This window comes from Ursus arctos, unplaced genomic scaffold (assembly GCF_023065955.2).
Source record: "Ursus arctos isolate Adak ecotype North America unplaced genomic scaffold, UrsArc2.0 scaffold_7, whole genome shotgun sequence".
Classification (NCBI taxonomy): Eukaryota; Metazoa; Chordata; class Mammalia; order Carnivora; family Ursidae; genus Ursus; species Ursus arctos.
In genome coordinates this window covers 8,724,403-8,739,791 of record NW_026623089.1, presented here as the reverse complement: position 1 = coordinate 8,739,791, position 15,389 = coordinate 8,724,403, and the positions used below count along the sequence as shown (strand labels likewise).

General features: G+C 44.4%; 1 protein-coding gene across 1 annotated transcript; it reads right to left on the bottom strand.

The window, feature by feature from the left end:
• Positions 1–2,176: 2,176 nt before the first annotated feature.
• CUZD1 (CUB and zona pellucida like domains 1) lies at positions 2,177–14,113 on the bottom strand. Its single transcript, XM_048218763.2, has 9 exons — positions 14,032–14,113; positions 11,667–11,817; positions 9,514–9,728; positions 7,991–8,141; positions 7,440–7,657; positions 6,780–6,952; positions 5,345–5,736; positions 3,975–4,243; positions 2,177–2,518 (listed from the first exon to the last, which is right to left on the bottom strand). The coding sequence occupies exons 1-9, from the start codon at positions 14,111–14,113 to the stop codon at positions 2,343–2,345; spliced, it is 1,827 nt and encodes a 608-aa protein (XP_048074720.1). The 3' UTR covers positions 2,177–2,342.
• Positions 14,114–15,389: the final 1,276 nt, after the last annotated feature.

Genomic DNA, 15,389 nt, shown 5'->3' with positions numbered 1-15,389 from the left:
TCCCTGCTCAGCGGGGAGGCTGCCTCTCCCTCTCCCTCATGCTCTTTCTCTCTCAAATAAATAAATAAAATCTTAAAAAAAAAAAAAGCTCATGTCTCTTGAGTATAGCATAGAGTCAGAGTTGAACGCTGTGAGACAGTCTGAAAATCCTGCTCTTTTAGGAAGTGAGCATGGATCCGCTCTAGTGTGGCACCCACATCTCCCTCCGGTGGCATCAGTCATCCTTCAAGCCGCCGGGAGTGCCGGTGGCTGATGGCTCCCAGCCCCACTGCTCTGCAGGGACTCCCTCAGCTCAAGGCAACTGCCTTGTCCACGCTCACAGCCTTCAACCAGTGACTGCTCGACAGAGACACTTCGTGAGGCCGGGGCACCAAGCCCCGGTGTGGGGGCATCTCTGAAAGGCCAGCCTGGCCCAGGACTCCAGGGGGTGGGCCGGGCTTTTTGCTGCAGTCGCTCCACCGTTCACCAACCCCCTGCCCAGGCCTGCTTCCCTCCCCACTTACAGGGCTGGAGTCTAGGCACGCGCCCCAGGGATCCTTGGGCACACAAACCTCTTTCCCAGGGCTTGTCTCCCAGGACCCGACCCGTGATGGTCGGGGCCCGGTGTGGTCTGAGGAAGCAGCTTCTGAAACAGGGCTTGGGGGCCGCCCATGGGGACTCATCACCAGCAGCGAGTGGAACACAGCCCCCAACCACAGCTCATTTCCTCATTTAATCCTCGCAGTGGCAACACTGGGGGTTGGGGGGGGGGCAGCTGCTTCCTTCCCCAGTTAAAATTGTGGATGGAGATCAAGGCTGAAAGTGACCTGGCCAAGGTAACCCACCAGGGAAGTGGAGGGACTAAAACCCGGGCCACCAACTCCAGATCTGGGACCTTTACTTACTTTACTGCAGTTTCTCCCGAAGGAAACAACTTTCTGCTATATATTATTTTATACTTCTAACGCATCAGTAGAGCTCAATAGCTCCACTGCAAAGGGTCTTTCGATCCATGCTGATACCACTTCACACTGTCTACTGAGTCCCGCTAGGTGACAGTTTTCTTGGTATTAACACTGGTGCCCAGCGTGCCTCTGAGCAGCCCCCAGGCCCGGCCACCCTCCCAGGCTCGGTCAGTTCCTGACAGAAAGATGGCAGGTGGGCCAGGGACCAGGCAGTGTTTAAGGGCTGTCTTAGACTGAATTTGATCTGCCTGTTCTAATTACGTTCTTAAGTGCTCTCATGTTAGGTTAGAAAAGAACTTTGCAGTGGCTCCCTTTAGTCGTACGGACGAATGCCGAGGAGACGCGACTGCATGGCCACTTGGGGCAAGTGCTTGGAGGATCCACGCGGAAATATTACAAAGAAAATGGGGAAGATCTGTTTTCATTTGGAGCTGGAAACCCAGCAGGCCCCTAACAACGTGCTCGAGGAGGGTCGAGGTGCTGTCTTACTGTGGTGTACTCCCTGGGCAAACTGGGTCACCAAGCCATGTGTCTGGGAGTCTGGGAGTCCAGGAGAATGTCCTTGGGCGTTCAGAAATGTGGTTGCCTCTTTGGATGTATATAAGAACCTGAAACCATGGTGGGGTTGGGTGAGGGGGTAGAGCTGTACTGTCCAACTAAGACAGAGAATTCAATATGATGTTTGGTGCGTGTAAGAGCGGCGCACATCGAGGCCCCTGATATCGTTTAGCCACAGTAGGTAGGAAAGTGTCAGTCCGAACAGACTACTTGTCAGGATTACATTTGGCTTTGGTGTTCGACGGGAGATGGGAGAATTGTGTTTTCATTCCTTCACCTAGAAACTACACAGGAGGCTCTCCTTTTATACTTAGGTTCTCCTTTCCTGTTCTTAGATCATGAAATAGCTTTCTTCTTTCCAAAGCCCTTTTCTGAGATGGGTTTAAGTTGTGAAATGCTGAGAATGTGCACTACAGTGAGGCGTGTGAATAAACGAGACGGCAATTCTCTCTGTCACGCTTAGTTTCAGAAACTATAACCCTCGTAGATGTTTCAAAAGGTAGCATATTTGCATCTAGGAAATAAACACATCTAATGTGGAAGATTTAAGTAAAAACAACCTTCTTCTTTTCACCTAATGTTTACTGAGAATGTTTCATGCTTGTGAAAAAGGACGTTTCTAATTCACTTAATATTTTGGTGTCTTTAGTTCCTTAGCATGGACATAGGCTGGTTCGTTTCAATCACCCCTGCAAGGCGGCCTGCTCTGACCGACCGGTGACAGCAGGACCTGGGTGTCGCTGTTGTGAGGCTCTTCCTAATTTATTCACAATGTGTAGCCCTGTCGCAGCATTTCCTTTGGCATTCAGGAGAAATGTGTCTCATTGAAGGCTGAACCGCTTAGTTGATATTCTGAAGCTTCTGGTATTTGTAGTCTGCTCTCTGATTCACGAAACGCCTTGCTATGAGCGCGGCCACAATCACAACATTCAGAGCAAGCGCCATGAATGAGAACAGGTGCAGGCTGTCGAAAGGTTGATTCTGAGTTTCTTCTCTGTGTATTTGATCCTGAAATCCTGTAATTGGAAACCAGATAAAAATCATTTAAAGAAAAGTATTCACTTGGCCTTACAAAATTTTCATGAATGTGTATCTCTCCACAGCCTATGAATATTTCGCATCAATGAACGTATGATAAATAATGCCAAAGCAACGTATAGGAACACAGGAACTGCTAGCAAATATTTCAATTAGTTTATGTTTTTGTGTAATTTAAAAGACAAGATGTCCTTACATTTGTTTGTTTAAGTAGTTAATTTGTTTTCCTGGCATAAGGTGAGAAACTTATGGAACTCAAGCATCAAAGTTGAATTTATTGATTTATTGATGGTCACTATCTCCCATAGTCACCAAAATATATTTGATCAATGGAGAAACAACTAGTTTCTTCTCTTCAAACAGGAAAAGGGTACTTTTCTAATGTACATGATATTTCTATAACTTCACTCACAAATTTTCAACTAATTTAGACTAATATCCATAGATGTATCATCTTTTTAGTGACTGTTTATAAAATTACTGGATTTAATTCTTGTTGGTGTTCTTTCGTTTTTGTCATAGAAATATTTTGCCATGGGGCACCTGGGTGGCACAGCGGTTAGGCGTCTGCCTTCGGCTCAGGGCGTGATCCCGGCGATCTGGGATCGAGCCCCACATCAGGCTCTTCTGCTATGAGCCTGCTTCTCCCTCTCCCACTCCCCCTGCTTGTGTTCCCTCTCTCGCTGGCTGTCTCTATCTCTGTCAAATAAATTTAAAAAATCTTAAAAAAAAAAAAAAGAAATATTTTGCCACAAACTAGAATTCTACTCCTTCCCAACCCATTCAAATAATAATAAAGACAGAAGTCACGAGATTCTTTTATGCCAGGATCATTTTCATATGAGATAAATTCTTATAAACAGTGTTCATGTAATGATGGTCTATCAAAGCCATTCAGCCATGCCTTGTCCTCGGGCATTCGCCATCACCCTGTTATGTGACCTGGCAGGGCTCATGTTTCCATCCCTCAAAAAGAAGCAGGGCTGTGTTGAAAATACAGTATTTTCTCTGTTTTAGAAAAAAAAAATGCTTTTTTTCACCCAAAAAAGTGATTTGTACGGGATGCTGGTTCATCTGATTTTACTCATTTAGGAGTTAAAATACATTGCTTTTGATTCTGTTATCTGCCATGGTGTCTATAATAAGAAGTCAGGAATCTAAGAGAAACTGTCGTTTTTAGAAGGAGGGACATTACATTTACCCCCAAAAGCCATGTGAATAATGGTGAATTATCAGTGCATCATATACTTAAAATGTACATGGTTTTCATTTTATCAACTAATAGAAAAATTAAGCTTGTGTGCTTACCTTATTTAGGGCTTTGTGACAAATATCATAAATCTCTAAACCGTACATGCTTAAGAAGGAATACATTTGAGCAGAATTTCATGAACCATGAGGTGTTCTTAGATCATGAAACAGCTTTTTCCTTACCTGGATTTCCACTAGCACTTCGATCCTTTTTCAGACGAATAGGTCCTATGACAGAATCAGTCTTCCATTTGTATGAAGAAATGTCTCGTTTCCTCCGAGAGACACAGCCTTGGTTGCAACGAGACTGTTGGTCACTGCTATCACATATCAAAATCTTACACTGTAGATATACGGAGCCCAGACTTCTCAAGAATTTAAAGGCATCAAATTGGAATCTTCCATAGTGTCCAGATAAGGGATACACCTTACAAGTCTCATCTTGATTACATCTGGAACAGAATACGGCACATTTAGAAAATGTACAGTTCAGTCTCTTCAATGTTGATAAGACAGGATACACAGTTCTTTGAACGGTCTGATTCATGGGTCAAAAATTTCTCTAGAAAGACAATGTCTTCCATCTAAGTATTAACCAGGCCTGACCCTGCTTAGCTTCTGAGATCAGATGAGTTCAGGTGTGCGGTATGTACGAGATCACTAAATTCTACTCCTGAAACCAATATTACACTCTATGGTAACTAGAATTTAAATAAAAATTGGGAGAGAAAAAAAATTAAAAAAGAAAAAAAGAAAGACAATGTCTTTAGCTCAGACTATAGTATGCTGAGGTTAACAGATCAGATTCCTGGGTAGAATAAAGCTCTCTCCAGCAATAAAATTTCTAGTCCACATGAATTAATTAGAAAATCAATTCGGATACAGTAGAGCTCAAACACCTTACTTTATACACCTGCTATGAATGTGCCCATATGGTTGATGCAGTTAAAGTCCATCAGCTTATAGAAAAAAAAGGAAAACTTTCCTTTCAAAAAAATTACTTTAAAAAAAAATTTTTTTTTAGTAAGTAGGCTGCAAACCCAATGTGAGGCTTGAACTCACGACCCTGAGATTAAGAGTCATATGCTCTACCGACTAAGCCAGGCAAGCACCCCATCACTTTTTTTTTTTTTGAAAAATGCCGCAGAAATTTACAAATTTGCATTACGTTTGTGTTCTACAGCTGGAACAAGTGAAATAATCTTTGGGGATTTGAAAATAACCAAAATGTGGAGGAAAAAAGCAAAAATGAAAACATAAAGCCTTCTTGACAAAAAATAAATTTGTTTCTGCCAACAAATATTTTGGAAATAGACTTAAAATCTAGTGGATATGGGTTGTGGCTGTAGAAATGCTTTCATTTAAATTATTTGTAATTAGTACACAGTCACTGTATTTCGTAAAATGATTACATTTACTAAATTCCATGGTAGCAGTACTAGGAAAAAATTATACAGTATGCATACATGAATCCTGTAACCATGCACAAAATATATTACCTCGTTCAGGTCACTATTAATCCTCAGAAAAGCATGTCCCCCGGCAGTACGTACCCACTCTTGATTAGGTCATAGGTTGGAGATGCAAAGTCAGGTGTGGGAGAGGCGATGCAGGTATCCAGAAACACCACCAAATTTGGATCTGAGGTGCGCAGACTGACTTGAACGAAAAGAGTTTGGTTCAAATCCACATAATATGGTGACTCCAGTATAGGCTTTTCAAATGAATTGGATTCAAAGAGAGCCATGCTGGTGTTATATTTGCCCACTCCGCTTTGATTTTGTATTACGTCATCCTCTGTTATGTACATCATCTCCACGGTAGAATTAGATTCCATTTCACACTTCAGAATAATCTGGAGATGTTTCTGACGGGTGATCACTTCAGACGTGGGGGACGGAATAAGAATGATTATATTGGTGTAAGTCACTGAATAATCTTCTACCTGCAGAATGAGATGGAATTCAAACGTTGTATGTTAGGTCCAGTAATAGTTTGGAGCACAGACATGAATCACATCTGCAAGTTTCTTAAATCACAAGACAGCAGCTTTCATGCCAGGATACTATAAGGCTCCAATATGCTTTATTTAAGACACATTCTGGGTAGATGAGAGATAGAGCTTGGCTTAGAAAGACTTGAAGACAGAATTAGACAGAACTTTTTTCAATTATGTTAAAAAAACAATTCTGAATGCAAACTTCCAGCCCTAGAGAGACTTGAGACCCTGTAACGTAAGGCCTTTTTCCGTAAGTAGCTTTGAGTTAGTGTGGCTCATGGGGCGGTTTCCCCAGTGTCTGCAGACAGAAGTCTTGCAATAGGTTCTCCCCAGGCTACCTTCCCTAGGAACGCACAGATAATAGCCCAGGTGTTCATCTGGAGCAGAAAATAATGATTTACTTCTATCCTTATCGATTCTCTGGAGTAGCTGCCATTCTTCTCAACGAGGCTGTGGTTTAAGGACATGAGTGGAACGTTTAGGGTATACACCCTAAAGGGACCTACAGGGTGCAAATGTTCGAGATCTTGAAGTTCTAGAAAATGGAAAACAAATCAGCAACTTATGTCCTTCACGTTTAAAACAAGGATCATGTTTTTACCTTCTCCCTTTACAGGGGAAAGAAGAAGATCCTAACGATACAGCTAGGTTCTTGCTAACATGAGATCTAAGCATTTTCTATACAATATTACTGGGAGGACCCAACCCCTGCCCCACCTAGTCTAGTATGAACGTTCTTCAGTGAGTTTCCAGAGTTCTTCACCTTTTGGGAACGATAACCCCCTCCAGATACCCTGAAAATAAATGTGGTAATTTGGCATTTGTGTTTAAATGAGTGAGTGCACGCGTATGTTCACACAGCCTTACCATGCGTTAAGACATAAGGATTCGGGAGTCGGTCGTGAAAACCACCAGCAAGTACTGCACTGCTAGCATTACCCAACACTCCGTTGGCATGCGACAAAACCCAGCTCGGTGTCTCACCTTACCTTTTTGATTGTACCACATCCATCAAGAGGGATGGAAAACTCCACCACATTTGATATCTTTGGTCTGCAAGTTGGGTCATTCAGTTGTAAGTTATTCTCATTGTATTTAAACGAAGCCAGGTAGGATTTACTTATGATAGCTCTCATCCTGTCAGAGGAGCAAATTAAAGATGCTGTTCAGAAAAAAAAACAAAAAACAAACAAGGAGGATTATGTTTATGTCAGCTAGGAACTGTGGATCTTGAAAAGCTATGTGTACAGAAGACTACATAAAAACTCAAAACCCTTTTTGCCTTAAACCGTAATCCGAAGCCGGAGACAGCAGAGCAGTTGACCCAACTTCCACAATGGTCACTGTGATCTTGTCCGCAACTTGAATCTCTAAATGTACTATTTTTAATTGTGCCTTTAGAGAAGGCGTTACAGGAAACAGTCCATATTTTCTACAGAAATCTTTTTCCAGTTAATAAAAGCAGTAATTTCCTCTCGTACTAAGCAATGCACAAAACTGATTCTCAAGCTTCAGATTGTGAATATTGATTCCAAAGTATGTATGACAGGCTTGCAAATAGGGATAGCGTAGGTAGGCTAAGAATTAAGGAGCAGTTTCTATGGACACACTCTTCAGCGAGCTCAAAATAGCTAAGGAACATGACTTACTAGTGTTGATATTTTCTGCATAAATGGAAGTGTAGGAAGCAGAAAAGCCCCGGTAGGAGTTGGCGTAATCTGTCGACAGCACCACGGTCAAGGAGTCTGACGAGGACTCGAAGGTGGGCTTCGCATAGCCACACACTTGTCCAATCAGGCCAGAGGTGGTGGAAGAGCCGTCATAGACAGCAATGAAATCAAATCTGCAGTGTTCATCCGTTTCTAAGCTAGAAAAGTAGGGCCTCTGGTGAAAAAGCTTTCCAAACCAATTCAATTCTCAGCAATTCCAGTCTTAAGTGATTAAAGATTTTTCCTCACGATGGTATCTCAGGTATAGGACAAACCCGGCCCTTTGCCAGTCCCGGATGTGACCTCAGAATCTTCAGAAAAATAGATGACTTAGTTCAATGCAATAGTATTGGTGTTTTCTCTATACACCAGTTCTGCGAAAAGTGCCCAACTATGAGGGGGGTTCAGGTCATTTCTCTTCCCCAAGTTCCCCCCCGTCAGGCAGGCTCCCCACATTTCTCCCAACAGCAGAAATGGACCACAGTACTTACAAAATGTCTTTGAAGTTTAATTTTATCTTGTAACCTTTCTCCACTTGTATGTGCCACACGCAGTAAGCCAGCTCAGGATGTGGGTTTGGGTAATTGGGGCTGGTAAAAGATCCTTCCAAGGAGTCCAAGTAACCACCACAGTCTGGAATCGCTGAAAGGGATGCGAGGGTGACCAAGAATGTAAATCAAGAGAGAGACTTCATTTAGTTTCTGTGCTGTGCACGGAGCTTAATAAACAACCCCCCACCCCGCCCAAATTTTGTTCCATTGCCCTCTTTCGAATTGGTAGCACACTGAGATTCTCATCCTTCGTTATCACTGGATTTTCTGATCGCTGGTGCAGATCACTGTAAGATCTGTCCCAGCTTTAGAGACCCTCCATCACCTGGACTAAGCCACAAAAAAATGGCTTCACACTCTCAGGACTGTCATTGGAGGCTCTCCCTCACTTGGCCCCAGCCCAGCTTTCCAGCCTCATTAGCCGCCTCCATGTGACCTGCTCTTCCAGCCTGTCCTTTCTTCCCACAGCTCATCAGACCGATGGTTCCAGCAGACAGGAGTCCTCTTCCTGTGGTTCTCCCCTCTCCCTGCCCTACACTGTCCTTCCAAGTCAGCTCAGATGCAGCTGACAGGAAGCTGCCCTTGGTCCCTCCCTCCCCGTCGGGAAGCAAGCAGCTGGACCAGAGAAACACAGACAGGCAACACTGAAGGCTCTCTTTCGGGGGATGTAGAGCAGCTGAGGTCGGCTAAACCATAGGATACCTGTCAGGTAGTGGCCAGAGGTAAGGCCTGAAAAGGTGGCCTGGGTCTGGCTTTGGAGAACCTGGACTGTGCCACTCTGGAGATTTGTGTGGTTTAAGAGGAGAGTGACGTGATCGGCTCTGGGCCTCAGAAAGCAAACCAGAGTGGAGCTTTGCTCAGGAATCCACTTGCAGAATTTCTTGGCATTCTGCTTTGCGTTGCAGTGGAACCTGGGTGCTGGGAATGCGGAAGCAGGGGCACATCGGATTGCCTGACAGGTTAGGTCAGCGAGTCTCATCATCTGCTCTCCAATCTTTGTCAGAGTCACTTGGGGAACTTGTCAAACGGGAAGGTTTCTCGAGCCCTAACGCAGATCTTCTGAATCAGACCTGAGGGAGGAGTGGTCCCTGAGTGGGCATTTCAAAGGATCTCAGGGTTATTCCACAACAGGCCGCACCTGGAGGGTCTGCTTTGGTCTGTAACACAGTGCACCCCAGCGCGCAGCCATCTGATCAGCCCCTTCCATCTGCCTCACCTGGGAGCTGGTTAGAAAGGCAGTCATGGGCTCCATCCCAGAACCAGGGAAGCAGAGTCTCCGTGGGGCGGCCCAGGAATCGGATTTCACAAGCTCTCCAGGTGATTCTCAGGCACACAAGTTAGAGAACCTCTGTTCTCATCAACCGAGAACTCAGACTCGAGGTTATAAAAGCCCAAGCAAGACAGTATGTAACCTTCTATGCTCATAGGCGGCACGTGTGTGGTATGTATAAGTGAGAACTCACAGGTGCCAGGAGAGAAGAAGTAGTAGAAGATGAAGACAGTTCTTTGAATTCTCACAGAGTCGGTGACGATTTGAATCGTTAATGTATTGGAAGATGATTGAAAAACAGGAATGTAGTCATGTTTACTGCAGAATTTCCCTAGCAGAGACCCCTTGGTAGAGTTTCCTTCAAAAACTTGAATGTGTTCACTTTCACACCCTCCATCAGGATCAAGCCTGTGAACAGAACACACCGGGGTTAGAGACGAGCCACCAGGCAAGGGGGGTTCAGAGCGGAGTCCAGTTGTTCACATTGGCATCCCATTTTCCAACGCCATGGCATAGCTATTTTCATTTCAACCTCTCCAAGACCAACCACCCCCCACCTCCCTCCACATCAGACCACACACACCAATCTATAAATGCTTCAGGAAGCAGAACTGTGTTGCCAACAATTCTATAAAGTTGGGGCTGGGGGGGAGGTGGGCCTGGAATCCAAGACCCCTGTCCTTCCACTTCCCTCTCTTCCATTCCTCATGCCCATGTGGAAATCGTGGGGTGGGATCTTCTTATATAGAATTCATTCCCCTCGAGGTTTGAAATCCAAGGCTGTTGAAAGGGGAAGCAACTCCTCTTCCCTGGCCCCCTCTCTCAAGTTAAGCAAATTTAGTATCTTCCCAGATGCCCCTTCCTTCCCTCACATCCTACATCCTCATTCATAAGGACGGTCCCAGGCCCTGCGTTGGGCAGGGCAGCCCAGGATGACTGTTTTCTGCCCATTCTGACAGCGTCTCTCCAAATGCCCTCAGAATCCCGACAGAGCGCCAAGGTGCCCTAGAGGGAGAACACAAGGGTGAACACACCCCAATTCCCCCTCCGCCTCAGTCCCTCACCTGCTGTGTAACTTTGGATGAGTGGTTTACTATTTCCTTTCCTCACTCTCTCTTCCGTAAACGGGATGTCACAGCCTTCGTCTGGTGTGGGGCTTATAATATTCTGAACAGGAAGCCCCCAGCACAGGCCTGGCACAAGGGAAGCGTCTAAGAAATGTGATATGTTCATCTCCCCTCCCTCACTCTTGCCATGCCGCCGTTCTCTCTTTCTCTACAAACCAAGAATAATGTATAGGATTCTTAGTAGCCCTAGAAGTCCAGGAAATATGGAAGTCCCCCTTCTCCTTTGTTTCCTTGAGGGCCAAAGAGAAGTCCGTTCCACCTTCTGGGGCCTAGGGCCACGCGTCTCCCAGTGTCTCGCCTTGATCAGCAGGGGGAAGCAGGTACCGCTCCTGGAGGTTGTAACCTCTGCACACATGTTCTCAGGCCCAGCTGCCCCCATCTGGATCGGAATCTGGGCCCAGGGTCGAGCAATTATGCTTTCGCAAAACCCTCCATCCAGGTGCTCTGAGACTCCCCAGCTTTAGAACCACTGGGATTGGGTAAGACTTTGGGCCCTGGAGCTGGGTGGCTTGGATTCCAGTCCTCTCCCACCTGTATTAGTCTGTGACTTTGGACACATTAAATGACTTCTCTGGGATTTCTTACCCACCGAGTGGGATTAGATTGCATAACCCCAGAGGGCTGTTGAGAGGTTTAATGGAGGAAGCTCTCCTGGAGCCCTGAGGCAGGCTCCTGGTGCAGGGCCCTGTGCTCGGCTTGGCCTCACCTGCCATGACCTGGGCACTTAGAGAAAACAGCTGTGAGTCTATATTGATTTCAAAATGAAAAGTTAAAGAAAAAACCCCCGATGGCCTAGTTCCCACCCCCAGGGATTCCGATCTAATTCTATGGTATTCAGCCTGGGAATCTAGGTTTTGGGAAACGCCCTGCTGATTAGAATGCATAGCAAAGTCTGGGACTCCAAGTTTAGTGTTTTAGGGCCTGGAATCTGGAACTAGACTAGCTGGGTACTGATGCTGGTCATTCTACTTACTATGTAACCTGAGACAAGTTCTCCACCTCCCTGTGCCTGTGATAACCATACCAACCCCACAGGACCTCTGTGACCAGAGCCAGGGGCCCAGTCATCAGTCAGTGACTATCAGCCATTATCATCATCATCATCGTTGTGGTCATGGGAGTTACCATTACCTTAGGACCTGCTAATTTTTTCCGACACAGACTCCCTGGTGTGGCCAGAGTTCAACCACCCTCATTAGAAAGGTAAGCCTCTACTTACTGGAAATGGGAAAAGATGAGTCTGATGCTTTTGTTTTCTGGTCTTTCTAGTGTCCAGGTACAGTCCTCGTTGGGATTGAGTTGCAGGATTAGGGCCCTGTGGGCATCAGATTGGCTGGAGCCTCCCACGCTGGCCTGGCAGCTTGATTTGCCTGGGAGAGATCACAGTTGACATTGACGAAAGTCAGCTGCCCCTGGCCTTCTCCTCCAGGGATTAGGAATCTACCCCCACATGTAATATCCATACAAGCGTGGATGTAATTGTGATGGTATTTAGCTCATTTCAAAGTAAGCCGTCAGTCATTGATTTGCTCCTCTTAGAGCCCTTGGGGAGAAGATATTTATGATTTCTCTATATATGGTTCATAAAAAATAAAGACTATAGGGGCACCTGGATGGCTCACTTGGTTAAACACCTGCCTTCAACTCAGGTCAGGATCCCGGGGTCCTAGGATCTAGCCCTGCTCAGTGGGGAGCCTGCTTCTCCTTCTCCCTCTGCCTGCCACTCCCCTTACGTGTGCTCTTTCTCTCTCTCTTACTCTGTGTCAAATGAATAAACAGAATCTTTTTTAAAAAATTAAATAAGTAAAGACTATATTAGGGCTTAAAGAAAGATGGTTTTAAAAAGCTTTATATCTACAATATATAAAGTACTCTTATAACTCAACAATTAAAAGACAATCCAATAAAAAATAAACAACAAAAATAGATGTTTCTCCAAAGAACACATAAAGGCCAATAAACACATGAAGAGCTACTCAACATCATTAGTCATCGGGGAAATAAAATTCAAAACCACAGTGAGATACGACTTTACACTGTTTAGGATATGAAACAAAACTAGAGTCTAAAACAGAAAATAAATGAGTGTTGACAAGGATGTGGAGAAATAGGAACCCTCCCGCAAAGCTCATGGAACGTAAAACGGGACCGCTGCTAGGAAAATCGTCTGACAATTCCTCAAAAGATTAAACAGGGAGTTACCATAACCCAGCAGCTCCACTTCTAGGCATATTTCCAAAAGGAATGAAAACATCTGTTCACACGAAGTTACACTAATGTGTATTTGCAGCAGCACCAGCCAAATAACAAACAAGCGGAAACAACCCAAATGGGCATCAACTGATGAATAAATAAAATGGGGTCTATTCAATGCAGGATGATTCAGTAATGAAAAGGAATGAAGTCCCGATGTATGGTACAGCGTGGATGAACCTTGTAGATACTATGCTGAGTGAAAGACCACAGATTAGAGGATTTCATTCGTAGGAAATGTGCAGATTGGGGAAATCTATAGAGACAGAAAGTAGATTAATGGTTGCCTTCGGCTGAGAACATTGGGGAAAACGGGGAAAAAAGCATTAGTAAATGCTAATGGGTATGGAGCTTGTTTTTGGGGGGTGATGAAAATGTTCTCAAATTACATAAAGGTGATTTTTGCACAATTCTGTGTGTATACTAAAAATCAGTAAATTTTACATTTTAGAAGAATGGATTTTATAGCATGTGAATTATATCCTAATAAAGCCGTTACTAAAGAAAAGGAGGAGGAGGAAGAGGGGGAGGGGCAGCAGCAGCTATAATGGAATGTGAACAAGAAAATCAAATACTTCATAATGGAACCCAGCGAATGGTTAAAAACTCCACTTAGAAGCAAAAAGATTTCATTTTCCTTTTTTTCTGTGAGTGATGAGTCATGTCCTCATAACCCTAGTCTCTTATTTATTTTCCCCTAACGATAACTACTATTATGTTTATTAGCAAAAAAATCAGAAAACAAAGAAAAAAGTATAAGCCCACCCATCCAGAAAAAAATCACCATTAAAAATTTCTTGTAAAAACTTCCAGACCTTTCCTTTCTTCATCTACTTCCAGATTTTTAAAGATGTTCCAATGTATGTATTTTAAACAAAAACACAATCATATTGTACAAATTTCAGGTAAACTTTTCTCTTAAAGTAGATCCTGGGCACCTTTCTCAGGATTTGTAAGAAATCGCCGAAGTATATACTTTTGTATGCCTTTAAAACTTACAGAAAAAATGAGGGAAATTTACATTGCTTTTTACAATTATGTAAATGCACAGTGTGTTTGTGTGCATTTTTACAATTATTTCCTAAATATTTAATGCTCAGTAGTAAAATTACCAGATAGAATTCTTTACCCTTTTACATTTTTATGTATATTGTCCTATAGGCCTGAAGAAACCTTAGTGCTAATTCAAGATCACATCAACAGCATACAAATGAACGTTCCCTGTATTTAAGGCCATTGGCAGATATTAAAGCTTCAAAAACTTTCGGCGGAGGCCTCTTGAAAGGAGGTCTCCCTATTTTGATAGGAAACCACGGGTTCAATTTTTTTACCTTCAGACTCGGTCGAATTCAACTCTGCCAAACACGGCACTATCAAAAGGGCCAAGAGGACGCGTCTTCTCACAGCCCCCATCCTTGTCAGGGGAAGAACAGCCTGAAGGGTGAGCAGGCTTTTATACCTCCCAGGGCTCCATATCTGGTTCCAGAGCTTTCTGGAGACCTTCAGGGAATGCGTCCGTTTGACCATGCGAGGGCCAGATTTACGTGGGAACGGGGCAGCTGTGTGCCCGACTTATTATCAGCAACCCCTAACAGCGAGTGTTCGCTCCCCCAACTCATTCCTGGAACGTTGCAGAAAGTTCCCACGTGAAGCTCTTCGTAGGGGATCTCCAACCCGCGGCACAGTAAGCACCGAACAATTCTTCCTGGCGCTGACTTGGCGTCGAGCCTTGTCCCTCCTGTTTCTGCAGATCGTGAAGCGGGTAGCACTACTGGTATCTTAAGCCTTCACTGCTCTTCTCTAAAAATTGAAGACTTTGGATTCTAAAGGCAGATGGTATGGCACCTGGGCAAACTCTGGGTCCAGCAGGGTTGCTCAGATCCCCTGTCTGGGTGCTGACATTGAGGAGGGGGTGGCCCAGGATGGGGGGAAAAAGAAAGTGCGGGTCCAGACTCGGTTGCCAGGAATTTCACACCGTTATGCCCAGAGAGCCTGGAGCAGGGGAATTAAAGTCCCCGAGGCACTGTGTTTTACAGATGACAGAAAGGAATCCTGGTGTCCGAGGTGAGACCAGTGCTATAGTGGCAAGGCCAGCACCCGTGACATCAGGGAGTCATGCTCACAAGAAGCTTGTACATGGGACTGTTCTCTTTTCACTCATTCATTTTTTCAAAAATATTTGTTAGTTACTGTTCTACAGTCTGGGGATTTGGAATTGAACATGAGAAACACAGTCCCTGTCCCCATGGAACTTACTCTCTAAGTGGAGGAGACAACAAACTAAAATAAATTACAAGTAATGAGAGGTACTATGAATATAAGGAAACAGGGTGATGGGATAGATTGCAGGGGGGATGCAATATTGGGGTGAAATTGAGAAAGATAAAATTTGAGCAAACAGAGAGAGGCATTCATTTGTGATCTGGGCTTAGGGGATGCATTTTAGGCAAAAGAACAGGCAAGTGCAAAGGCCCTGAGGCAGGAATCAGTTGGGCATGTCTACAAAGTGAGGAAAGGTAGGCCAGTGTGGTGGATGTGAGTTAAGGAGAGGGAAGTGGGATGTAAGGTGAGAAGAGGGAGGTAATGGCCCAATTGTGAAGTACTTATAGGTCAGATGAGGCATTTGGATTTTATTCTAAGTTCAGATGGAACTTTTTAAGCAGGAAAATGATGGCCAATATTTAAGGAA

What these genes read in the sequence shown, in the direction of transcription:
- CUZD1 (XM_048218763.2), bottom strand. Translation starts at nt 14,113, where the DNA reads ATGGGGGCTGTGAGAAGACGCGTCCTCTTGGCCCTTTTGATAGTGCCG. An exon ending in CTCATCTTTTCCCATTTCCA is followed by an intron (nt 9,729 to 11,666) that starts GTAAGTAGAGGC and finishes TTCTGTTCACAG; the next exon opens with GCTTGATCCTGATGGAGGGT. An exon ending in CTTCTTCTCTCCTGGCACCT is followed by an intron (nt 8,142 to 9,513) that starts GTGAGTTCTCAC and finishes CATCCCTTTCAG; the next exon opens with CGATTCCAGACTGTGGTGGT.